This window comes from Capsella rubella, unplaced genomic scaffold (genome assembly GCF_000375325.1).
Source record: "Capsella rubella cultivar Monte Gargano unplaced genomic scaffold, Caprub1_0 scaffold_7, whole genome shotgun sequence".
NCBI classification, from domain to species: Eukaryota; Viridiplantae; Streptophyta; class Magnoliopsida; order Brassicales; family Brassicaceae; genus Capsella; species Capsella rubella.
The window spans coordinates 2,131,620-2,151,446 of NW_006238917.1; the positions used below are offsets into that span (position 1 = coordinate 2,131,620).

A 19,827-nucleotide genomic window follows, 5' to 3' on the forward strand; every position below is an offset into this window, starting at 1 on the left:
TCTTTTTCCACATCTACATCAACCCAATTCTTTCCTTTTTCTCTAATAAAAATTGTTACATAAATTGCAATGTTCATATACAAACGTCTTTTTTTTTTCATTTTATAAAAACATGATATCAGTTAGTTGTATCTCATGGTGGATCGTATTAAAGTTTCTCCTTGAGTTTTTTTTTCTATACAACACACTTATCAGCCGATCATAAGGTTTGAACTCTAGTGGCTTCCCAAAAATAAAATAAAACACAGTTGAAATATAATTCGTGCAATTTCTTTATTTCTATAAAAGAAGGGAATATAGCTCATTGGACATTGCATTATTATCCATTAGTTTGCATACTTGCATGATAGCCAATATTGCACTGTTCACAAAAATTACGTACGTTCGTATGTGATAGCAAAGACTATATAATGATTTTACTAGATAATTATATATATAGACGTCAACAAAAAAAGAAAGATAATATACATATATCTTCAACCTATTATGAAAATTAAGATGATCATTCAAATTTATTGCAGTGTTAGTCTTTAGGTATACATATATTATACATCTCATAAATACGAAATCTATATATAGTGGATCGGCGATTGTGATGATCAGTTGGGAATAAGCTTGAACGGAGGCCTCACGAACTTTGGCTTGGGAGTGTACTGTCCATAGTCTTTTGAATTCATTCTCAGAATTCTCTCGTGTTCATGTATTCTTCTTTCCACCACCTGTCCACATAATATACAATTTTTATTCACCAACCTATATATAACTACATATATAGCACCCTAATTATTGCTCTTGAAATCATCTTAACTGGTACTTAATTTATTAGGAATTGCAAAATTAGTTAGTTGGCAACTTTATTTTGGGTTAAAACGACTAACCTCGGGGTGATTAGATTCTTGGCGATAGATTAGAATTGATGATCGTCCTACAAAACATAAGAGATTCTTAAGCCAATCTGTTTTTTTGTTTATTGTTTTTTTTTTTTGTTATCCAAGACCAAGAGTAATCACTCCAAATAACATACTTTGTCGTTAAATTTTATTTTTAGAAAGTTAGTTTTTACAGCTATATAGTACTTATATATATTTATGGATGGCATGACTTATTTACAAATCGAAAATCTAGAGATTAGTCATTGAGTATCCAGAAACACACATGTGCATGCACCACAATCTCTTAATGTTATATATACTTTCTAAAAAGATTGAGCAAGTAATAGTAGTAGGCACATGATCATGCAGAGAAAAGCTGCAAACAAAGGAATATATATGTATGTAGATTGAGAGAGGGAGAGAGAATGAAAAAGAAACCTGCAGAGGAGAGAGCAAACGATGAAGCTGAGACAAGGAGAAAGATGAAACCTAGTTTCTTCAACAATGGCAATAAACCCATCTTCTTCTCCTTTCAAATTTTCTCTTTGAATGAAAGCAAAAGGTTATGTAAGTGTTTATGCTTTCCTTGTGTATTAAAAGAAAAAGAGAGGCCTTATGCGTTTGGTATATATATATAATCTCTAACGAAATAACACCATTACAAGTTAATTTTTAGGCTTTTAGCCAATGCGAATGCCTTAAATATACAAAACAAAAAAAAAATACTAAACCACAAAAAAAAAAAAACCTGTTTAACATCAAAAATGAGGCTGTATAAATTATAAATAAAAAATACGATTTTACAAAAATTGATGTATCCATCATTTAATTAATGCAAATATCTCTTATAATGCTTTAATAATTACTAATTGTTTATGGAAATGGTGGGATTGGAGAAAAAGATGAAAAGAGACCACTTTGCTATTGTTGGTCACAATAAGTCTAAAGAAGTTAGTGGCTTTGATTATTTAATGTGAGTGGCTTTTATTGTTTAATTTGGGGATATGAATCATATGATAGACAACCATGATCATACATAACCTTATTAATGGTATTCAGTTCTCCATTTAAGAGACATTCGATTGTGGTAATTCGAATTGATCGATCATATATATATATAGCATAATAAATTGATAATTGAAGAAGAAGAAGAAGGCCAAACAAAACTTAAATGGATTGCTGATTGAGATAATGGAAATTAGATAACTAAAGTGGCGAAGACTTGTAAAGTTTGCGTCAACTGAAGCTGATTCGTCACAATAAATAACGTAAATGGATTGCTGATTAGTACTTAACTGGGAAAACAAAGTTGTTTTGTTCAACTTTGCTTTTAGTGAACTGATGATGATTCGTCACTATAATATGAATGTTCGACGTATTATCTTATGGCTTCGCATAAAAAAAGGATGTAAAGATGATTTAGTGGATGATGACACCAGGCCTACTCTCACCACCATTCTCAATTTCTGTTTTTATTTTTTATTTTTTTTTAACATAATAAACTGTACATCCGAATTAACATATGCCTCGGGCTTATGTTTTGATTTTTGAGGCCTTATAATATCTATGGGCTTTATAATATATGTGGGCTAATATGATATATCGCTAACAAATTTTAAATTTGGCTAGCTGCTGTTAACTAAATAAATATTGAAGTCAAAAGTCTTTTAGGTATCTTTTCTAGTAACAACAAGTAGGAGCTAGAGTTTGATACTGTTTAGTTCTAATAAGGACGTGTAACATGAAATCATACGAGTGTACATTTTTAGAGAGAGCTTAAAAACCTTAGAATATGACAATTTTTTAATTCCAACTAAGTGTGAAACATATTTTGATCGTGCACACTCGATGAAGCGATTGTGAGGAATTAGACATGCAAATAGGGAAAAAGAAAATTACACATACAAAGGAAAATTCTACTAACGTCGGCTGTGACTTTGTAATTATTATTTTTCTCAATAAACAAAACAATTATAATCCGAATGATATTGATTTCAAATGCCGCCCCTGCTTTTTCTTGTCTCGTCATGAGATCAGACTTTTCTCAAACAAAAACATATATATCTATATATATGAATCCAGAGTCTGAATTTTCTGTTCGTAAGAAAAGATTACTACTTTAATGTTTTGTCATAAACTCGTCTTTTAATTATGATTTGATTTGTTAACTTTACGAATAATGCGATGATTATACATAATTACCTTTCTCTCTTGGTTGGCCAGTGCCCAAAAACAAAATGAAAGGAAAAGGTTGAAAGAAAACATAAGATAGTTGGGACAGAACACAATAAAATAGTAGTCTTTTGTTAATTGAGAGCGCAATGTAAAAGAGAAAGATATATTTACTGGACATTCACAATATTTCTCTTGGGCGTGAAGAAAAAAACCATTATCCTAATAAGATTTTAACATATCTGTAATATATATATGTAAATGAACTTGAGATTAATGATCCCCATATTATAACCCAAGAGAGAACTACAAACATGAGTATATTAAAGACATATACGTGTATACAGATTACTAGACACTATGAAATGACTATAAACATTCTCCTTCACGATTATAAACTTTTTTAAAAAATTTGAAGGAATAAAGCATAATGTATGATATAGGCCGTACGTCTAAAGTAGTGGTATTCATATTATGATGTAACAAAATGGAGAATCTGAAAAATCGTAAAGGAAAAAAAAAAGTGTATAATTTTGTTTTCCAACTTCTACATACCATACATTTGTATATTAATTAAGCCACACATATATATATGCCTCCTCTTTGCTTATTGATATATATTTCTGTAAATAAAATTTTCAATATGTTACATGCTATGCAGGAGTAACTCATTCATATTTCTAATATTAAACTTGCCATAAGTTTTTCTTTTTATATATAAAAGTCTAAATTTGGATTATAATAAACAGACAATATATAACACTCTCTCGCAATCAATAGATTTTTAAAACTATAAAGTAATTGGATTTGGTTACCAAAGTCCAGATTTTTTTCACTCTTTTATTTGCTTTGAAACTTTTTTTAGGCTTTAGAGTAAGATCAAAAGCACCGACTTCTTCCCATTATTGGCTCGCCTAGACTAGACGGGTATAGTCTTTTACTCTTTTCTATTATTTTTTGGGAGGCTTCTAAATTACACTGTGGGTTATGGTCCCCTAATACGTATAATGAGTTCCATTACGAAAATATGAATTTAAATTTAAGAGTTAAGTTCATCAAAAACAAATCAAGGTGTAGGGAAATTTTTATAGGATATATATGACAAGATTAAAGCTAGCTTAAAAAAATGTTCATAACCACACACACACACATCAGTTAAAAGGTTATGAACCTACCAAGAGAGACAATGATATTCCAATTGACGGGATACCAAATTTCACAATTTATATTTAGGTTTATTTCGCATCATTAAAAAATCCGTATAATTGTGTATAATAATCTTAATAAAGAGAAAACAAATGCTCGCACTTTTTGGGTATACGCAAGAGTCAAACCAGCGAAAGCAAATGTACAAAGGGGTTATAAGAACTTCATTGGTCTTTAGATAACATGGTTGAAGAAATTATGGTCAATTGTTGTGGCTTATATATTAGAGAGTTGGACTAATCATAATTTGTTAAGTCTCTTACGGAACGCTAATGACATTTTTACCCTAATTTAACATGCTAGTATGTATATTGTTTTACATAACGACAAATTATGACTGTGACAACCTTAAATACCTTTTACATGTTACGTGGGAACACAAAAGAAATGTGACGCTAGCAGACAATATTTCTCGGTTCGAGAAAAGATGGTTATGGAGGTTACGAATACTTTTGTGGGATTCGGATCATATAACGATGGTCTTTTAACAAAATTTTAACAAATTTGCATCAAAAACTTTCAATAACGATGGTCTAAGTGCTTTAGGTGTTTTGCTCTTTGTCTTGAACCAGATATAGAAGAAACCTGTTTTGGTGCGCTTGTTGCTTGTAGCCATGAATGATATTGTATACATTATTTTTTTTTGTTATTAAAGAAAAGAAAACTGTATACATAAACCGACTAATTACGAATTATGTTTGTTCAGGTAGATCTATGAGAGACGAATTGTTATAAAAATCATTTAATTAGGCGATCTACTATTAAAAGTCTTAAACCATCATGTGTTTTTAGGTCAAGTACCGGCAAATATTGTTCCCTGCACATGACAAATTTGCTATAATTGATTATGACTTCCAAATTATTATGTCTTCTAATAACGGTTATTATAATAGGTGAATTTTATTAGTTTTCTTTATAAGCAGAAATGAAGATGTATCAAAAATATAATAACTAATAAACGTTAGGAAATTTTTTTATGTCAATTATAGTACCCCTTTTACTCGACTTACGTTTTGGGTTTTAGATCAAAAAACACACACACATATATAAGATGTTATTTATATATATAATCTCTTGAGTCTCGAGTCTCGACACATGCACGATATTCTCAAGAAGGAATACTAAGCTAAAAAAATTTAAAGGTTGAGAACCTCACAATTATCAAATAGAAGACTCCGTTAGATAATAATATAAAAAGAGGCTTCGATGTGTAATATTCATGAATGAGCCATCCGTGATCAATGGATATAAAACAAAACCAATGCAGCATCCAAAAGTATAATTCTGCCAAAAGGGTAGAATAGGATTCCCATTATTATTCACGATTGTAATTTAACCATTATTTTTGTGATGTACTTGTGTGTAGATCTAATGGTGATAAATCGAACTTTGAACAAGAGAAAAAAACAAAAAGGAGATAGGAAAATCAATTTAATTAAAAAGATGAGATGTGTAAAAAGCAAATAACACAGGAGGCTAGGATTTCACCTATAACTCTATATTCTGCATAATTGGATATGTTATTTTGAGTGATCTTCAGACTTTCAAATATTTTTTTATCTCACATTCTTAAAAGTTTCGGATTTTGTAAGTCTTCTTAAGAATATCTCCAAATCTACAAAACTGATACCACACATTTTTTTTTAAGTATTCACACTGATATCATGGAGATATCTACACTCTTTAAAAACTACCTATTGTAAATTTTCACTTAGGTAACTAGATTTTATGCAGGAGTTGATAATCTATGTAAGAAAATAAAATGAGAAAACAACGAAGGTTCGTTTTCAAAATGATTTTTGGGTCGAGTTAGAAGACAAAGATGTCCCTACATGCAATGTTATCATATGATTGATCATCTTAGCTAATTATATTTGATTGGCATGAATCATCATGATTATGCAGAGTCCATGTTGATATTTTGGTCTCTATGGGCTGAAATCTGACCACTATTTTAATCAATTAAGTATTTTACTTTGATAATGTAAGTGTGAAGTCATTTACTATTAATACCCCAATAAAACTAAAAATAAAGTAATATAATATTCTAATACGCAGATTACAATATTAAGAAGACACTTTGTACTCATGCGGCAACAGAGCCTTTATTACAAACACACTCATAACGATGATCATGCTGAGATTACCTAACGCCTAAAACGGACCCAACCAAACACAAAATTTGTAATGGAAATAATCGAACAACAGACCCATTTTTATATAATAAGATCTCTCTCTCCCTTTGGACATGTCTTTAAATCGGACAAAACAAAACGGCCCCCATGTTTGTAACTTCGAGGTTTTGTTTTTGTTTTGTTTTGTGTTTAGGTCCACATTTAATAGAGTAGAGCATCAGAAGACGCCATGAGAGGCTGGTTCATCATATAAGACATGTTCATCTGATTCACGAAGAAATCATCACACTCCAAACCAACCAGAGGGTTTGAACACATGCCGTTGTTGTTGCTGCTGTCGAGGAACTCGATGATGTCGTTGAGAGATTGGAGCCTGTGGTTAAGCTCATCGAGCTGAGCTCTGAGAACAGAGTTCTCTGCTTCAACGGTCAGGTAGTGCTGCGTTGTGATGCTGACACTTGTCACGATGTCGCTGTTCTCTTTTTTCAGATGGTTAACCTGAGCCGTCAGATCGTCGAGGAGCTTCTGTTTCTTCATCCTAGATCTCCTAGCAGATTCACGGTTTGAGAGCATCCGCTTACGTTTCCTCTGCTCCATGAGACTCTCCTCTGACCCTGATGACGATTGAATCGTCGACGAAGTTGTTCCTGACGACGACGATTCCATCAAGTAACACACACACAGAAAACAAAACAAAACAAAGAAGCCTTATATCTTGCGAGAAGAGAGATCAGATATTAAAAATGGGTTTTTTTTTAGGGAAACCAAAAACAGAACAGAACAGAGCAGGACAGGACAGGACCCAGAGGACGAAAAACGAAGAAGAAAGATTAGATGGAAACAAGGGTTTTTGTGTGTTTAAGTTATGCGTATAGATTCTAAAATATTAATTATGAGTTTTCAGGGAATCATGAGACGTAGTAAAGCCAGTAAAGGAAGACAACAGAGAAAGATTGAACAAGATGGGTCCTGCGCCTGATTGTGGAATTTAACATAAACCCAGAGAGAAAGATCTCACTGAGTATAATCGGAGACATGTGTCTCAAACACCAACAACTGCTGATTAAGCATCAATGGTTTTTTTCCTTCTTTTTTTTTTTCTAATTATTTCTAGCAGAAGATGAGATCTTTAACGATGAATCTTTGAAGAAAACAGAAGAAGAAGAAAGGAAGAAAGTAGAAGACGATATCTTCGAGAGAGAGAGAGGAGGAGAAGGAGGAGAGAAGAGGGGGCTTTGAAATGGTTAAGGAGTAAGAATTTATAGAAGAAAGAAAGTTCAAGAAAAAGTGTTTTCGAGTGTTTGTTTGTGCAACTTGGTGATAAAACGACACTTGGTGATAAAACGACACATTTGTTTGGATTCTATTCGGGGAAGAAGATTCTTTTTTTTTTTTTTCCTTTTCCTAACTTCTTTTTTGTAAACATTTTTTTACCCTACCCTTAAAAAAAAAAACAGTTTTATAAAGGAGTGTCAACATTAATCAGAGCAATACTTTATACAAATTTATTTAACTATTTATATTTAAATTAAAAGATAACTCCTTAATTGACGACAAAAAAATATAACTCCTTAATTATTACTCCTATTATTTTAGTTGGATTTATAAATTCACTATTTACTGCATGTATATCAATATCATATTGTGTCAAGATGTAAAAATAAATTATTTTTTCTTCTTTAATAAATTAAAATCACAAATTAATTAATTAAATACTATAATTTATTATGATTATTTCTATTAAAAATGAAACATTCTAAAAAGCACACACAAAAACTAAAAATAAAATTGACTTTTGCCTAATTTCATCTTTCTTTGTTTAATAGTAACTTGTGATTTCTTAGTAGGAAAGAAACTAAAAGTACAGATTCTTTTTACAAAGAATGCAGATGAAAACTTTTCTTTTGTTTTAGGGGAAAACAAAAACTTGTCTTTGTTTTATCTCTTTTTTATTATAACTAAAAGTATACAAAAAATAAATCGAGAACATTGTTGAATCTTCTTCAGTGAAATAGTGAGTCATGTGTTGAACCAAAACAAAAAAATAGTAAGTCATGTATTCATGTAACGACAAAACGAAAAAGAAAAAGAAAACTATATTAATATAGCAGTAGTGCGTATTATTAAAAAAAATAAAGAAAAAACCATTAAAGCCAGAATTTGTCTGGAAAATCTATGAACACATTTATTTAAAAATCAATTTAGCACCAAACCATGAAATCTATGAACACCTTTATTTAAAACTCAGTAAGCAAAAATGTGAATTAAAAAATAAAAAGTCTGAATAATATTTTTATCAAAAAAAGGTTTGAAGAAAAATATAAAGGAATCTGTGCTTTGGAGTAAAAGAAAAATGAGAATGAACATGTGTAAGTAGGCAGAAGAAGAAGAGAGAAAAGAGTGAGAGGGACATGTGAGGTTGGGAAACCAAACTCTCCAGACTTAACACAGCTGTTTTCTTTTCCTTTCCTTTCTTTCTTTTTTCTTCCCCAACTTATTTTTTCCTTTTTTTTTTTTACCTCAGACGGTAATTCCATAGTTTAGCAATTTGTTTTCCTAATTTTATTACTCTACATTTTATTTTTAAAAATGATACGTCCTAATTCATTTGTAATATTTATTCAGATGCTGAAATAACTTTTGTTTTGTGTTGAAGAATAATATATTAGGATTTGAAAAGAAGTCATTCAAGTACATGTAGTATAATTTAGTACTACATATATATATATGCTATAATGTATTCCCACCGTCTAATCGCAGATGGTGTTTTTAGTTATTTATTTATGATACAAAACTTTAATTTACGATCAAACTCACTTAACTTTTCTTTTTTCAAAATTTCTCTTTAAATAATTTGGGAAAGTGTGGAAGAGATCCACTGATCAAGCCCACTTCCCAAAAACGATGCATGAATTTCACCAAACACATTCACACAGCATGCTTTTTTTAATCTATTTTTATAAATGAATTAAAACAGCATAACAAAATTAGTGTAGTATAAGTAAAAGAAAAAAAAAACTCATACATGGAACAAAATATTATTAAAAGAGCAAAAAAAATCTAATCATGAGAACCTCCTAAAAAAAGGTTAAAAGTGTTTTCCCTCTTATACTTACCAATACAAGCAAGAAGGTGAGGATCTCGAAACGCAACGTACAATCCAGTAAACGAGCAATAAGGACTCGAAATGTTTGAGACCAAAGCCCAAAATTAACCGACATATATATACCACCAATACGATATATCTCAACTCAAATTAATCGACGTATAACATAACCGACATATATCATCGTCGATATATCTCAAAATCAAATTAGTCTTTTAATTTGCGTTATCATTGATAGTTGAATGATGTAACTCCAATTAGGACAAACGTACGTCTCTCCTAAATCCTCAAAAGAAAAAAAAGGAATCTGAGGAAGCAAAGTACATGTGTGTCCATTTATTACACGTTCACGTTTCACTTGATTACAAATTTCTGATTGAACGTTTTAATTTGGATATTTTAATAATCCCTTCTCCAAAGTACAATTATTATTTTTTACTGTGCCTAGCTTACCACTGACCTTAGTAAAACATCTCTTGTGAATGGCAACAAATGGTCTGAAGACTTCATGTGATCCTTCTCTGTATTGTTTTTTTTTCTTTCTTTCGTATAACTCCTTAATTTGTGTACATGTAAATAAAAAGAATATCCTTTGTGTATTTCGCTATCTCTAACAATCAAAATCTCCAATAATGCATGAATAGCTTGGAGAAAGAGAAAGAGAGCTATATAGCGTAGAACATCTATTTGATTTGGTTGATATATCTACACGTGTGTTTCCTTTTAATGTTGTTTACTAGAGACCAAATTCGTTTGGCAACAAGTTTAGCTTTTAGCTATCTAACTACACAATATGTATCCGTCGGACATGGTGCTCTCCTTTGTTGTATAATAAATATAATTTTTTATAAGAAAAAAAAAGTTTAAACCAAAAAAAAAAAAAAAAGAAAAAAAAAGTAATATATATATTGTTGTTTGCAGGAAAAATATGAACCGTAAATATCATGGAAGGGTACATACAATCTTTGAGTGGGGACTAAAACAAAAGAAAGACAACGAAAGAGAGAGAGGACCAAACCAAGTCATAAACGCAAAGGCAAATAAGGGAAAACCAATATCAATTTGTGTTCTTTCTTTTTGCAAAATCACATGACCAAACAACAAACCCTACATTTTATATATAATCCAATATATATACATATGTGAATGTGACTAATATGTTACAGACAGTGATATAATATATATATACAAAACCACGATTTCAAACGTATATTATCCTTTAATCTCTTGGATAAATCAAAATCACAAAAGTTTCAATGAGAAATTTTAAAAAAACGCACACACAAACAATGTCACATCGAAAAAAAGACAAATCGTTTCATATCAGATAAAATATACAAGTCTGTTTGCTTTTAAGCTGAATCTATTAGTCCTCATAAACAAAATCACAAAAACAAACTCTCTCAGTTATTTGATTCAACATCTTGCGTTATGATCTCTCATCTTCTTTCCTTTTCTTGAGTTAGAATCCGAAAAACTGGAAAAATATAACAGTACACATATGAATTACAGAAACACATGATGTTGCAAGTTAAATAGCTGAGATGTTTATCAATGTTTTGTTCTTACCAGCTTCTTCTTCTTCTTCTTTTTCTCGATGTATGCTAAAATCTCCTTTTGGCTCACAAGGGCTTCTTCCAAAGCCTAAACCAAATAATAAACCCGAACTCAAACATCTATTATTTTTATAGGTTCAAAAATAGAATTGGTTTATATTGTCTGGAACATTTTTCTGGTAGTTTAGGTTTTGCCTTACCTTCTTGGTCTCAGTCAACTCTTGCTCAAGCGCTTGAACACGGTTAAGCGCGGCCTGAAGTTTCTCCTCTTTCTCAGATTCGACGTAAGCAGGTTTCAAGTCAAGGAACATGCACTTATCTTCCAGCTCGGCCATACGTTTCACCATCAACATATACTCAGAGCTCGAGACTGGTGCTGAGAACTGAGCTTGGTTTTGCTTAGACTTTGTAGATTCCTCATAGCAGACTGAGTTTCCATATAAAGCAGCCTCAGTGAGTTTGCGAGGAACGTCTTTTGATAGCCTAACCATTGCAACAATTCCCATCACAAAGGCCATGACCCCTCCCACAAGCATTCCATCCCCTTTCTTTGGTGCCCCTTTCCTAACGTAACAGTCTAGCCCTAAAGAGACTTTAGTGCGTGCAGAAGAAGAAACACTTTAAAAACATGAGTGTATATATATACCTTTAGAGATTGGAAAGTTTTCAGCTTTCTGAGTTTTAACAGGCCATGACATATCCATTGACTTGTCAATGGTTGTGATTTGCTTCTCATACGCATTGTCTTCATCACTTTTCTTCTTAGCTCTCTCAAGGCTCTGAGATATAATGAAGAATCTCAGTAATCTTATTCTAGTTAGCTGATTGAAGAGATTTTACAGTATTTTCTTTAACTTACTTCCGGAACTGAAGTTGATCTTCCTTGGTCTACATGTTTCTGTTCATCTTCAGAAATCGGTGAGCACTTGGCTTCACGATTTATAGACATCTGCTTCCATTAAAAAACATGACTTTGTAGGTGTGAGACTCAATTTCTTAGGTCAAAACTAATAAATTCAGTTCCTAATTAAATTAAGGTACATGTAAATTGTAATTACCTTTAGAACATCAGGATCATTCCATGGACCTTTGTCAGAACGCATACAACCTCCTTTGTCTTCACAAGTGCAAGCGCCTCCAAAGAACTCTGGCAACTCACTGTTTACAATACACAAAAAAGTCTAATGAATATTCAAGTTTATACATATATATAACTAATGATTTACGAGAGGCTTGATATATACCTAGCATCGATGACTTCAAGCAATTTGCTATGATATTTGTTACCAAGAACGTGAATCTTTGATGTGGTCTTGGGATCAAGAAACGATTTAACCGTGCTCCACAAGAGCCGGAATCCTGAACCGGCATTGATAATGAACATCCGGTTCAATGTCTACAAGGTAAACCGGAAGTCAACATCTTAAGCGCTCAATTGTTATTCTACGTTTATAATGTTTTTTTTTTTTTTTCCAAATAACTCCTCGATCGATCGTTAACAGTGTAAAAAACATATCTTTAGCGTTAGTAGTAAAAATATTTTGTAAAAGATGTAAAATATTCACTAAAAGGTAGTAGAATTTGAATCGACGACGGATGTCTAATCAGCGACATGATATTATGGAAAGTTAGATTTTTGATAATTGAGATGAACTATACTATACATACATACCTCAGGGTAATTGTCATTGTCAATCTTAAGAAGCCTTTGAAGAAGCTCTCTCGCGGATTTGCTGAAGTTCTTAAGTCCCTAATCACTCAAAAAACGTGCACACAATCAAAACCTAAAAAGCTTTTTAAATTTTAAAAAAAAACATAATGGAAATGGATTTATAGTGCGTACTACGCCTTGCACGTCAAGAATAGTTGTGCTCTGGTCAATGTGTTTATTAGCTGCGACAGAACAAGAAGGAAACTTGATCTTGAAAGTCTTCTCGAACTCTTTGACATGATATTTCACGTAACGGTCCATTGTTGTCACTTGGAGTAGCTTGTTAGCATCGATTTGACCAAGTCTCTCAATGTAGATCGGTCTGCCTTCCTTGTCTACTCCGTGATAGCCTTGAGGATAGTGCTTCATCACTTCATCAATCTCTTCGAACTCAAAATCCTTCATCACAATTAGAAACATAAGCCTTTTAACGACCATTCACCCACACGAGATGCAGAGTTGGGTGCCAACTAAATGCTTTAAGATTTTAGGATTTACCTCAATGATCGTGTCAGCTCCGAAATCTTTCCTCCATTGAATCATGTCACTCCACATCTGTTTAGCCTTCTCAATATCGAACTTTCTTGCTCTCAAGAATCTGTTTTACGTATAACAAGCTCTTATAACTATTATAATAAGAAAAGTCTATTTGGACAATAAGCAATATATTATAATTATTTCCCCATATTTCTAATTTTTTTCTTTTTTTCTTTTGATTAATTCGTAAACTAATCCGAACCAAGGAGTTGGCTAACAGCCTAATGCTTCGTGTTAGTCCATCAACCTATTTGAACTTTGTAATATATCCATGTCCAAGTCTAACGGTCTAAAATGTTAAAATTTGTTTGAAAGATGATAGGAAAGCAAATACTGGTAAATATTTGTCGGATTAAAATTATTTACCACATTGTTTTTATTGCTTTGATGATTTCCTTTCCATAATTGTTTGTTCTGAAGTTTGAAAATAGGATTTTTGAATTCCTAAAATATTTGTGAAAGGTTATCTTTAAAATACTAAAGATGGAAGTGTAATTAAGACGGTTGAATATTATATTCATTTGACTTTCGAAACTAAATAATCTTATTGGCTAATACTCCGGTCAAGAATGCACTAATACTATTTCTGATTTGTTTTTTGGTCTCCCGATAACTCTTGTAAACAAGGTAAGATAATAAAAAGATTGAATAGAGAGAAGAAAAAATTTATACGTACCGAAGCATCATGTGGAGATCATCGAGTTTGGATGGTAAGAGCTCGTCAAGGACAAGAGCTTGACGAAAAGCATCAAGAGCTTGAAGATCTTCTGCGTCAATGTCGTCTTCAATCGGCACAGACATGACTCTGCTGCTGCTTCTCCGACCTTTTTTCTTGAATGAGTTCTTGAATCTGTTGGATGCATTTATCGCTTTCTTCTTCAACGAAGACATCTTCGCTATCTTCCTCTCTTCCTCCGACATCTCTATTTCTGATTTTAACAAATTATATTCCATTTGCATGAGTCTCAACAAATAATTACATGACTAAGGCAATATTTTGAAATTACTAACCAGGTTTGGTCTCAGCCATGGTTAGATGAATTTGAAAGCACTCTGTTTCACACGGCAATCAGATACCTACGAAGACAATATTGTAAAGATTATTCAAGAAAAGTACGTAGAAAAAAACTGTATGAGATCATAAATCTAAATAATCAAGATGAGTAAAACAAACCAAAATTGTGCTATACAATCTAAAGAGGAGAAAGCTTTTTTTTTTTTACCTTAATGGAAGAGAGTGTTTGAGGAGAAGTAAGGGAGGTCGAAGATAATGGAGAGGCTCATCTGAGACAAGGTGAAAACATGTAGACAACTATTTAGTTCTGATTCTAACAATCTATATATTGACAGGGTCCTCGAACTTTTTGATAATATATAAATACTTTTAAAATAAATATATCTAATTAATTCTATTAAAATAAACAAATGTATAGTTATAAACTAATGAACAACCAGTCGGTTCTAACTAAAAAATAATACAAAAATACTATAAGAGAAAGATGTCATTGTTATTAGGCGAAGTGCATCCCACTACTCCAACATTTTGTCAATGTATAAAAATCTTGATGTCAACCCAAAGTATCTCATGATATTGTTTTTATTTGTATGGTAAAGGTTATCCACCAAATATAAACATTTACACATAAAGTGAATTTGGTTTATATAGTAAACAATGCAAACACCAAACAAAAAATTATCATTATAGTTTATTAGCAATAAAATTATTTTATATATAAGGAAATGATAATTGCACATAATACATTCAAATAGTTTCATGTTTATAAATAATAAATACACCATCACATGCTGATATTCCCCACAGACGGTGCTGAGATACATAATTGTTTCTTTGGTCACAATTATAAGTTCATATGAGAATTATAACGTCGTACGTACAACAAGCCAAAAAAACTTGATCTAATAATAAAGTGATACATAAGACAAAACTATTTAAATATCAACTAGTCGTTAAAACTTAACTTTGGAATCGTTTATCCATGTTCACATAACAGTAAGTTTGGATCCAAATTATCGTAATATATTTATAAAATACATCGAATTAATCTAAATCATTGGTTGAGATAACCTAAAGTTATCTACTAGATAATATAATTACCCTATAATATAACCTAAAGTTAAGAAACAAAATTTTCTAAGTTTAACATGAAAAGGGCCTATATCTCCGGTCCATTTAAGGCCCACTTTATTAATGTGTCGATTTCCATATATTTGTTTTTCTTCTTTTAAACGAGTATGTGTGACTCGCCGTCGTCTACTGCCGTTTTTTATCCTCTCCGAGCGGCCAAGACAGCGGCGTTTCACTCTCTCTACACCGCCGGAAGCTCAGATTTTTGAACTCTTCTATGAATCTATTATGCGCTTGATATCTTCTTCGAGGTTAGGGTTTTGGAGTGATTCTGTTTTAGCCCTCTGTTTGCAATTATGAATGTGTAGATTCACTCTGAATTACAATGAGGTTAGTTATGGAGATGCTCTTTTTAGTAATTGATTTATGAATAGAAAGATTTGACTTATATGCTTAAATGCTTACTTCTCTGTGGAAAATATGGAAACTGGTTCGAGGACTTATCCCATTACTCAGACACGTTTATATGAGTTTGTTCTTGAGCCTTTTGTCTTTTTGTTTTTTCCTTCCTCAAGTTTTCACGTGTTGGCGTTCAGGCTTCAGCTATCAGAGTTCGAAGCTTACCCACTTTTAACTGATTTGGTTTTTGAAATTCTATAAGTTTCTGAAATTTTTGTTTTTTTTCTGATTAGGTGTTTGCCAAATCCCGCAAAGATTCTACCTTTAGCGTTCAAATCGGTCAGTGGTAAACTTGAATTTTTCGCATTTTACTTGTTTTCTTTGTTCGATTTCTCTATGTCTACCTTTACTTTTTTTGAATTATAGTTAAATAACTGTTTATGCATAAGTGTGTTGTTACTATCAACTGTTTGCAATTAGTCCTCTTAGGCGTTTATTAGAAGTGAAAAATGTACTTGGTTCTATTTAGAATGATGTGTCTTGAAAGATATGCAATCCAAGTCTATCTTTGACGGATTTGTCGAGCTTCTGTTGCAATTTTATTGCTTATTACTTGTTAATCTTCTCAACTTCTCTATGTGTTCAACTCTCAGGCTTTGCAGCCTTTGTCTCAAAGGTGGCTCTGTAAAGTTTCTCCCAAGCCATCCTCATTGGCAAACATCTTCAAGATTTCAATCTCAACCATGGCAACCTCTCTCAATGGAAATGTGATCATGACTTCAGAGCTTCAGAGAACTTACCAAGTTGTGGTAGCTGCAACCAAGGAAATGGGTATTGGTAAAGATGGAAAACTTCCCTGGAATTTGCCTTCCGACCTCAAATTCTTCAAGGATTTAACTCTAACCACTTCGGATTCCGCTAAGAAGAACGCTGTTGTAATGGGTAGGAAAACGTGGGAGTCTATTCCCTCAAAGTATAGACCACTCTGTGGTCGCCTCAACATTGTCTTAACTCGTTCTAGCGGGTCCAATATAGCCAACACTGAAAATGTTGTAACTTGCAGTAGCATAGATTCTGCACTAGATTTATTAGCTGCTCCTCCATACAGTATGTCCATTGATAAGGTGTTTGTAATAGGAGGTGGTGACATATTGAGGTGTGTGTTCTTTTCTCAAGATTCTCATTTTTTTTCCGTGGTTTCCTTTTTCTTTGATTTTCTTGAAAATTGTTGTATCGTAGGGAATCATTGAACAGACCGCGCTGTGAAGCCATCCACTTAACTGAGATTGATAAAAGTATTGACTGTGATACATTTATTCCCCCAATTGACACTTCTGCATATCAACCTTGGTATTCGTCATTCCCAATATGTGAAAATGGACTTCGATATTCCTTCACAACTTTTGTTCGTGTAAAGAGTTCTTCTGCTGGTGAATCTTTTAAGGAACGTGCTGAATCACATGCCCTAGTTGATTGGAAGAAGTTTTCATCTTTTCTCCCTAAAATGATTTTTGACCGGCATGAGGAACTCCTCTACTTGAATCTGGTCAAAGAGATAATATCAAATGGAAACTTGAAGAACGACAGAACAGGGACTGGCACATTTTCTAAATTCGGCTGTCAGGTGAGTTACTACCCTTTTTCTTAATATGTATCTGAGTGTCTTCTTCTGGTTTGCTTATTAAGGTTAACTAATCTCCATATCTTTGGAACCACAGATGAAATTCAACTTACGCAGGAATTTTCCTCTTCTGACGACTAAGGTTTGTCACCTTGACATTGACTTTTCATTTTTTTAACCCAAAGAGAGTTTGCTTTGTCTTCCCCACATATCCAAGTTTACAAGATCTGTTTGCATTTTACTTAAAAGAGAGTTTTCTGGAGAGGTGTTGTTGAGGAACTTCTATGGTTCATAAGCGGTTCAACGAATGCAAAGGTAAGAAAACATATATTTAATCGTGATCTTCATGCCTTAATCACATTTGGAGCGTATACAAATGAACTATATTTTCTCTCTGAGAAGTTTGTGTAAGTGGCAGGTACTTCAAGAAAAGGGTATCCGTATATGGGATGGGAATGCGTCTAGAGCCTATCTTGATGGGTAAACTTTAATTCGGCTTTTTTTCCTCTCAGAACTTGAAATTTTTTGGCCACTACACTGATATATTGAACACTTTTGATTTCAGTATTGGACTAACTGAGAGAGAGGAAGGTGACCTTGGACCCGTTTATGGATTTCAGTGGAGACACTTTGGTGCTAAGTCAGTAGCTAGTCTGTTATATCTTGACTTTTCTAAGTTTTAGCAAAACATATTTCTCTGTTTTAGCCATTTCGTGAATCTCTTTCTACAGGTACACAGATATGCATGCTGATTATACTGGCCAAGGATTTGATCAGCTCTTAGATGTAATTAACAAAATCAAGAACAATCCTGATGATAGACGAATCATAATGTCAGCTTGGAACCCTCCTGATCTGAAGTTGATGGCACTTCCTCCATGCCACATGTTTGCTCAGTTTTATGTTGCAAATGGAGAACTTTCATGTCAAATGTATCAGCGCTCAGCCGATATGGGTCTCGGTGTACCATTTAACATTGCCTCATACTCTCTTCTTACATGCATTCTGGCTCACGTCTGTGGTAATGGTCAAATTTTCTCTACAAGAGGGCAAACCTATGATTCCCAATATCTGTCATCTATTGATATATTGTTGACATTATGCAGATCTTGTTCCTGGTGATTTTATCCATGTGATTGGAGATGCTCATGTTTACAAAAACCATGTCAGGCCTCTGCAAGAGCAACTTGAGAACCCACCAAAACCTTTTCCTGTGAGTATAAATAGACACATGATCACTAAATTCTTAGTGTTGTTTGAGTTTTATGAATGCATGATCGACCAAATAGTTCTTTGCAACTAAATCCTTATATATCTTTTGGGATATTTACAGGTTTTGAAGATAAATCCGGAGAAGAAACATATAGATTCTTTTGTTGCGGATGACTTTGAGCTCATTGGCTATGATCCTCACAAGAAAATAGATATGCAAATGGCTGTTTAGCCTCTAAATTTTTCTGGTGCTATTCATTCGGAACGACAAAGTTATTTCTTTTTACGAAGTGGGAGAATCAATTAGTTTAGAGAATAAGAATAAATCTAGCATGAACAAAGTAAAGTTAGAATTAAACTCAAGAAAAAAAAATCCCTTCGTGAACAACTCAATATTTTGTCATGAGATGACTTTCTTGAATTTTCGCTGAAAAGAAACTTGATTCCTATATCCTTACCATTAGTACTTTACTTGTATGAAAGGGGTCTCGCTTATAATAGATTGAGACGCTGTAGAACAATTAACAGCGGAATGATATTATAGTAGAATTAGACTCAAGCTATTCTTGATGTGATGACTTCTTATTACGATTTTGTAATATGTGGTTTAATTTGAAAATAAGTATAGCTTACCAAAGGTTACTCATAAACTATATGCCTTGGTTTTCAGAAAGATGCACTGCCGACTTGAAGATATTTTTTTATTTACTTAATTAGTTGAGATAGTCTACATCGAAGAATCCTAAAGGGTATATATTTCCTCTACCAAAATATCCAGACAATTCTAATGAGACAATTCTAGTTGATTCGGTTAACAATAGAAAATATCATGCCAAAGGAGAGATTCTACGTGTTGTTCTGCCTAAGTAAACATGAGCAGATGAATGGGATGCTGATGACCCTAAAATGGACAATACGTTATGGTATAAATTCTGCCTCCCCAATCTTGTCATGTTGTCTATGTATACTATGCATATATACTGGATACTCTTCTTTTTTTGTCACTTTATATAATATACGGTGGTTACTATGAAAGCAAGTTCGATTTGAAATGTCTTGGTCAATACAAATATTTATACAAAATACTCTCAAGTTCAAAACGTATATATTTAACTCATCATCATGTTTAAATAGAAATTATATAACGTGTAAAGTACTATTACCGTCGATGGAGACCTCATCATATCAGATTCAATCCATATAATAGATGTTAT

General features: G+C 32.6%; 4 protein-coding genes across 8 annotated transcripts; 1 reads left to right on the forward strand and 3 right to left on the reverse strand.

The window, feature by feature from the left end:
* Window positions 1-450: 450 nt before the first annotated feature.
* Window positions 451-1,579, reverse strand: LOC17879530 (protein CASPARIAN STRIP INTEGRITY FACTOR 2). The gene is made up of 3 exons (XM_006284797.2): window positions 1,311-1,579; window positions 879-925; window positions 451-719 (listed from the first exon to the last, which is right to left on the reverse strand). Exons 1-3 carry the CDS (start codon window positions 1,390-1,392, stop codon window positions 600-602), a joined length of 249 nt encoding a protein of 82 aa, XP_006284859.1. The 5' UTR covers window positions 1,393-1,579; the 3' UTR covers window positions 451-599.
* A 4,689-nt stretch (window positions 1,580-6,268) lies between these two features.
* On the reverse strand, window positions 6,269-7,698 carry LOC17879240 (bZIP transcription factor 11). The gene has a single exon (XM_023778251.1). It carries the CDS (start codon window positions 7,049-7,051, stop codon window positions 6,587-6,589), a length of 465 nt encoding a protein of 154 aa, XP_023634019.1. The 5' UTR covers window positions 7,052-7,698; the 3' UTR covers window positions 6,269-6,586.
* A 3,035-nt stretch (window positions 7,699-10,733) lies between these two features.
* Window positions 10,734-14,596, reverse strand: LOC17878404 (phosphatidylinositol/phosphatidylcholine transfer protein SFH1). 2 transcript variants are annotated; one of them, XM_023778250.1, is made up of 13 exons: window positions 14,519-14,596; window positions 14,307-14,372; window positions 13,972-14,224; window positions 13,257-13,356; window positions 12,891-13,157; window positions 12,720-12,797; window positions 12,292-12,443; window positions 12,106-12,205; window positions 11,907-11,996; window positions 11,694-11,826; window positions 11,248-11,624; window positions 11,061-11,135; window positions 10,734-10,968 (listed from the first exon to the last, which is right to left on the reverse strand). In XM_023778250.1, exons 2-13 carry the CDS (start codon window positions 14,323-14,325, stop codon window positions 10,954-10,956), a joined length of 1,659 nt encoding a protein of 552 aa, XP_023634018.1. In that variant the 5' UTR covers window positions 14,326-14,372; window positions 14,519-14,596; the 3' UTR covers window positions 10,734-10,953. The 2 variants fall into 2 exon arrangements, with proteins under 2 accessions (XP_023634018.1, XP_006286142.1); XM_006286080.2 differs by having other exon boundaries at window positions 11,248-11,630.
* A 974-nt stretch (window positions 14,597-15,570) lies between these two features.
* On the forward strand, window positions 15,571-19,066 carry LOC17877840 (bifunctional dihydrofolate reductase-thymidylate synthase 2). Of its 4 annotated transcripts, none has more exons than XM_023778615.1 (11): window positions 15,571-15,692; window positions 16,074-16,119; window positions 16,434-16,936; window positions 17,020-17,404; window positions 17,499-17,543; window positions 17,651-17,716; window positions 17,820-17,881; window positions 17,967-18,041; window positions 18,133-18,422; window positions 18,508-18,614; window positions 18,735-19,066. In XM_023778615.1, exons 1-11 carry the CDS (start codon window positions 15,670-15,672, stop codon window positions 18,843-18,845), a joined length of 1,713 nt encoding a protein of 570 aa, XP_023634383.1. In that variant the 5' UTR covers window positions 15,571-15,669; the 3' UTR covers window positions 18,846-19,066. The 4 variants fall into 4 exon arrangements, with proteins under 4 accessions (XP_023634383.1, XP_023634385.1, XP_023634384.1 ...); XM_023778616.1 differs by lacking the exon at window positions 15,571-15,692 and adding an exon at window positions 15,694-15,771; XM_023778614.1 differs by lacking the exon at window positions 15,571-15,692 and adding an exon at window positions 15,779-15,992.
* Window positions 19,067-19,827: the final 761 nt, after the last annotated feature.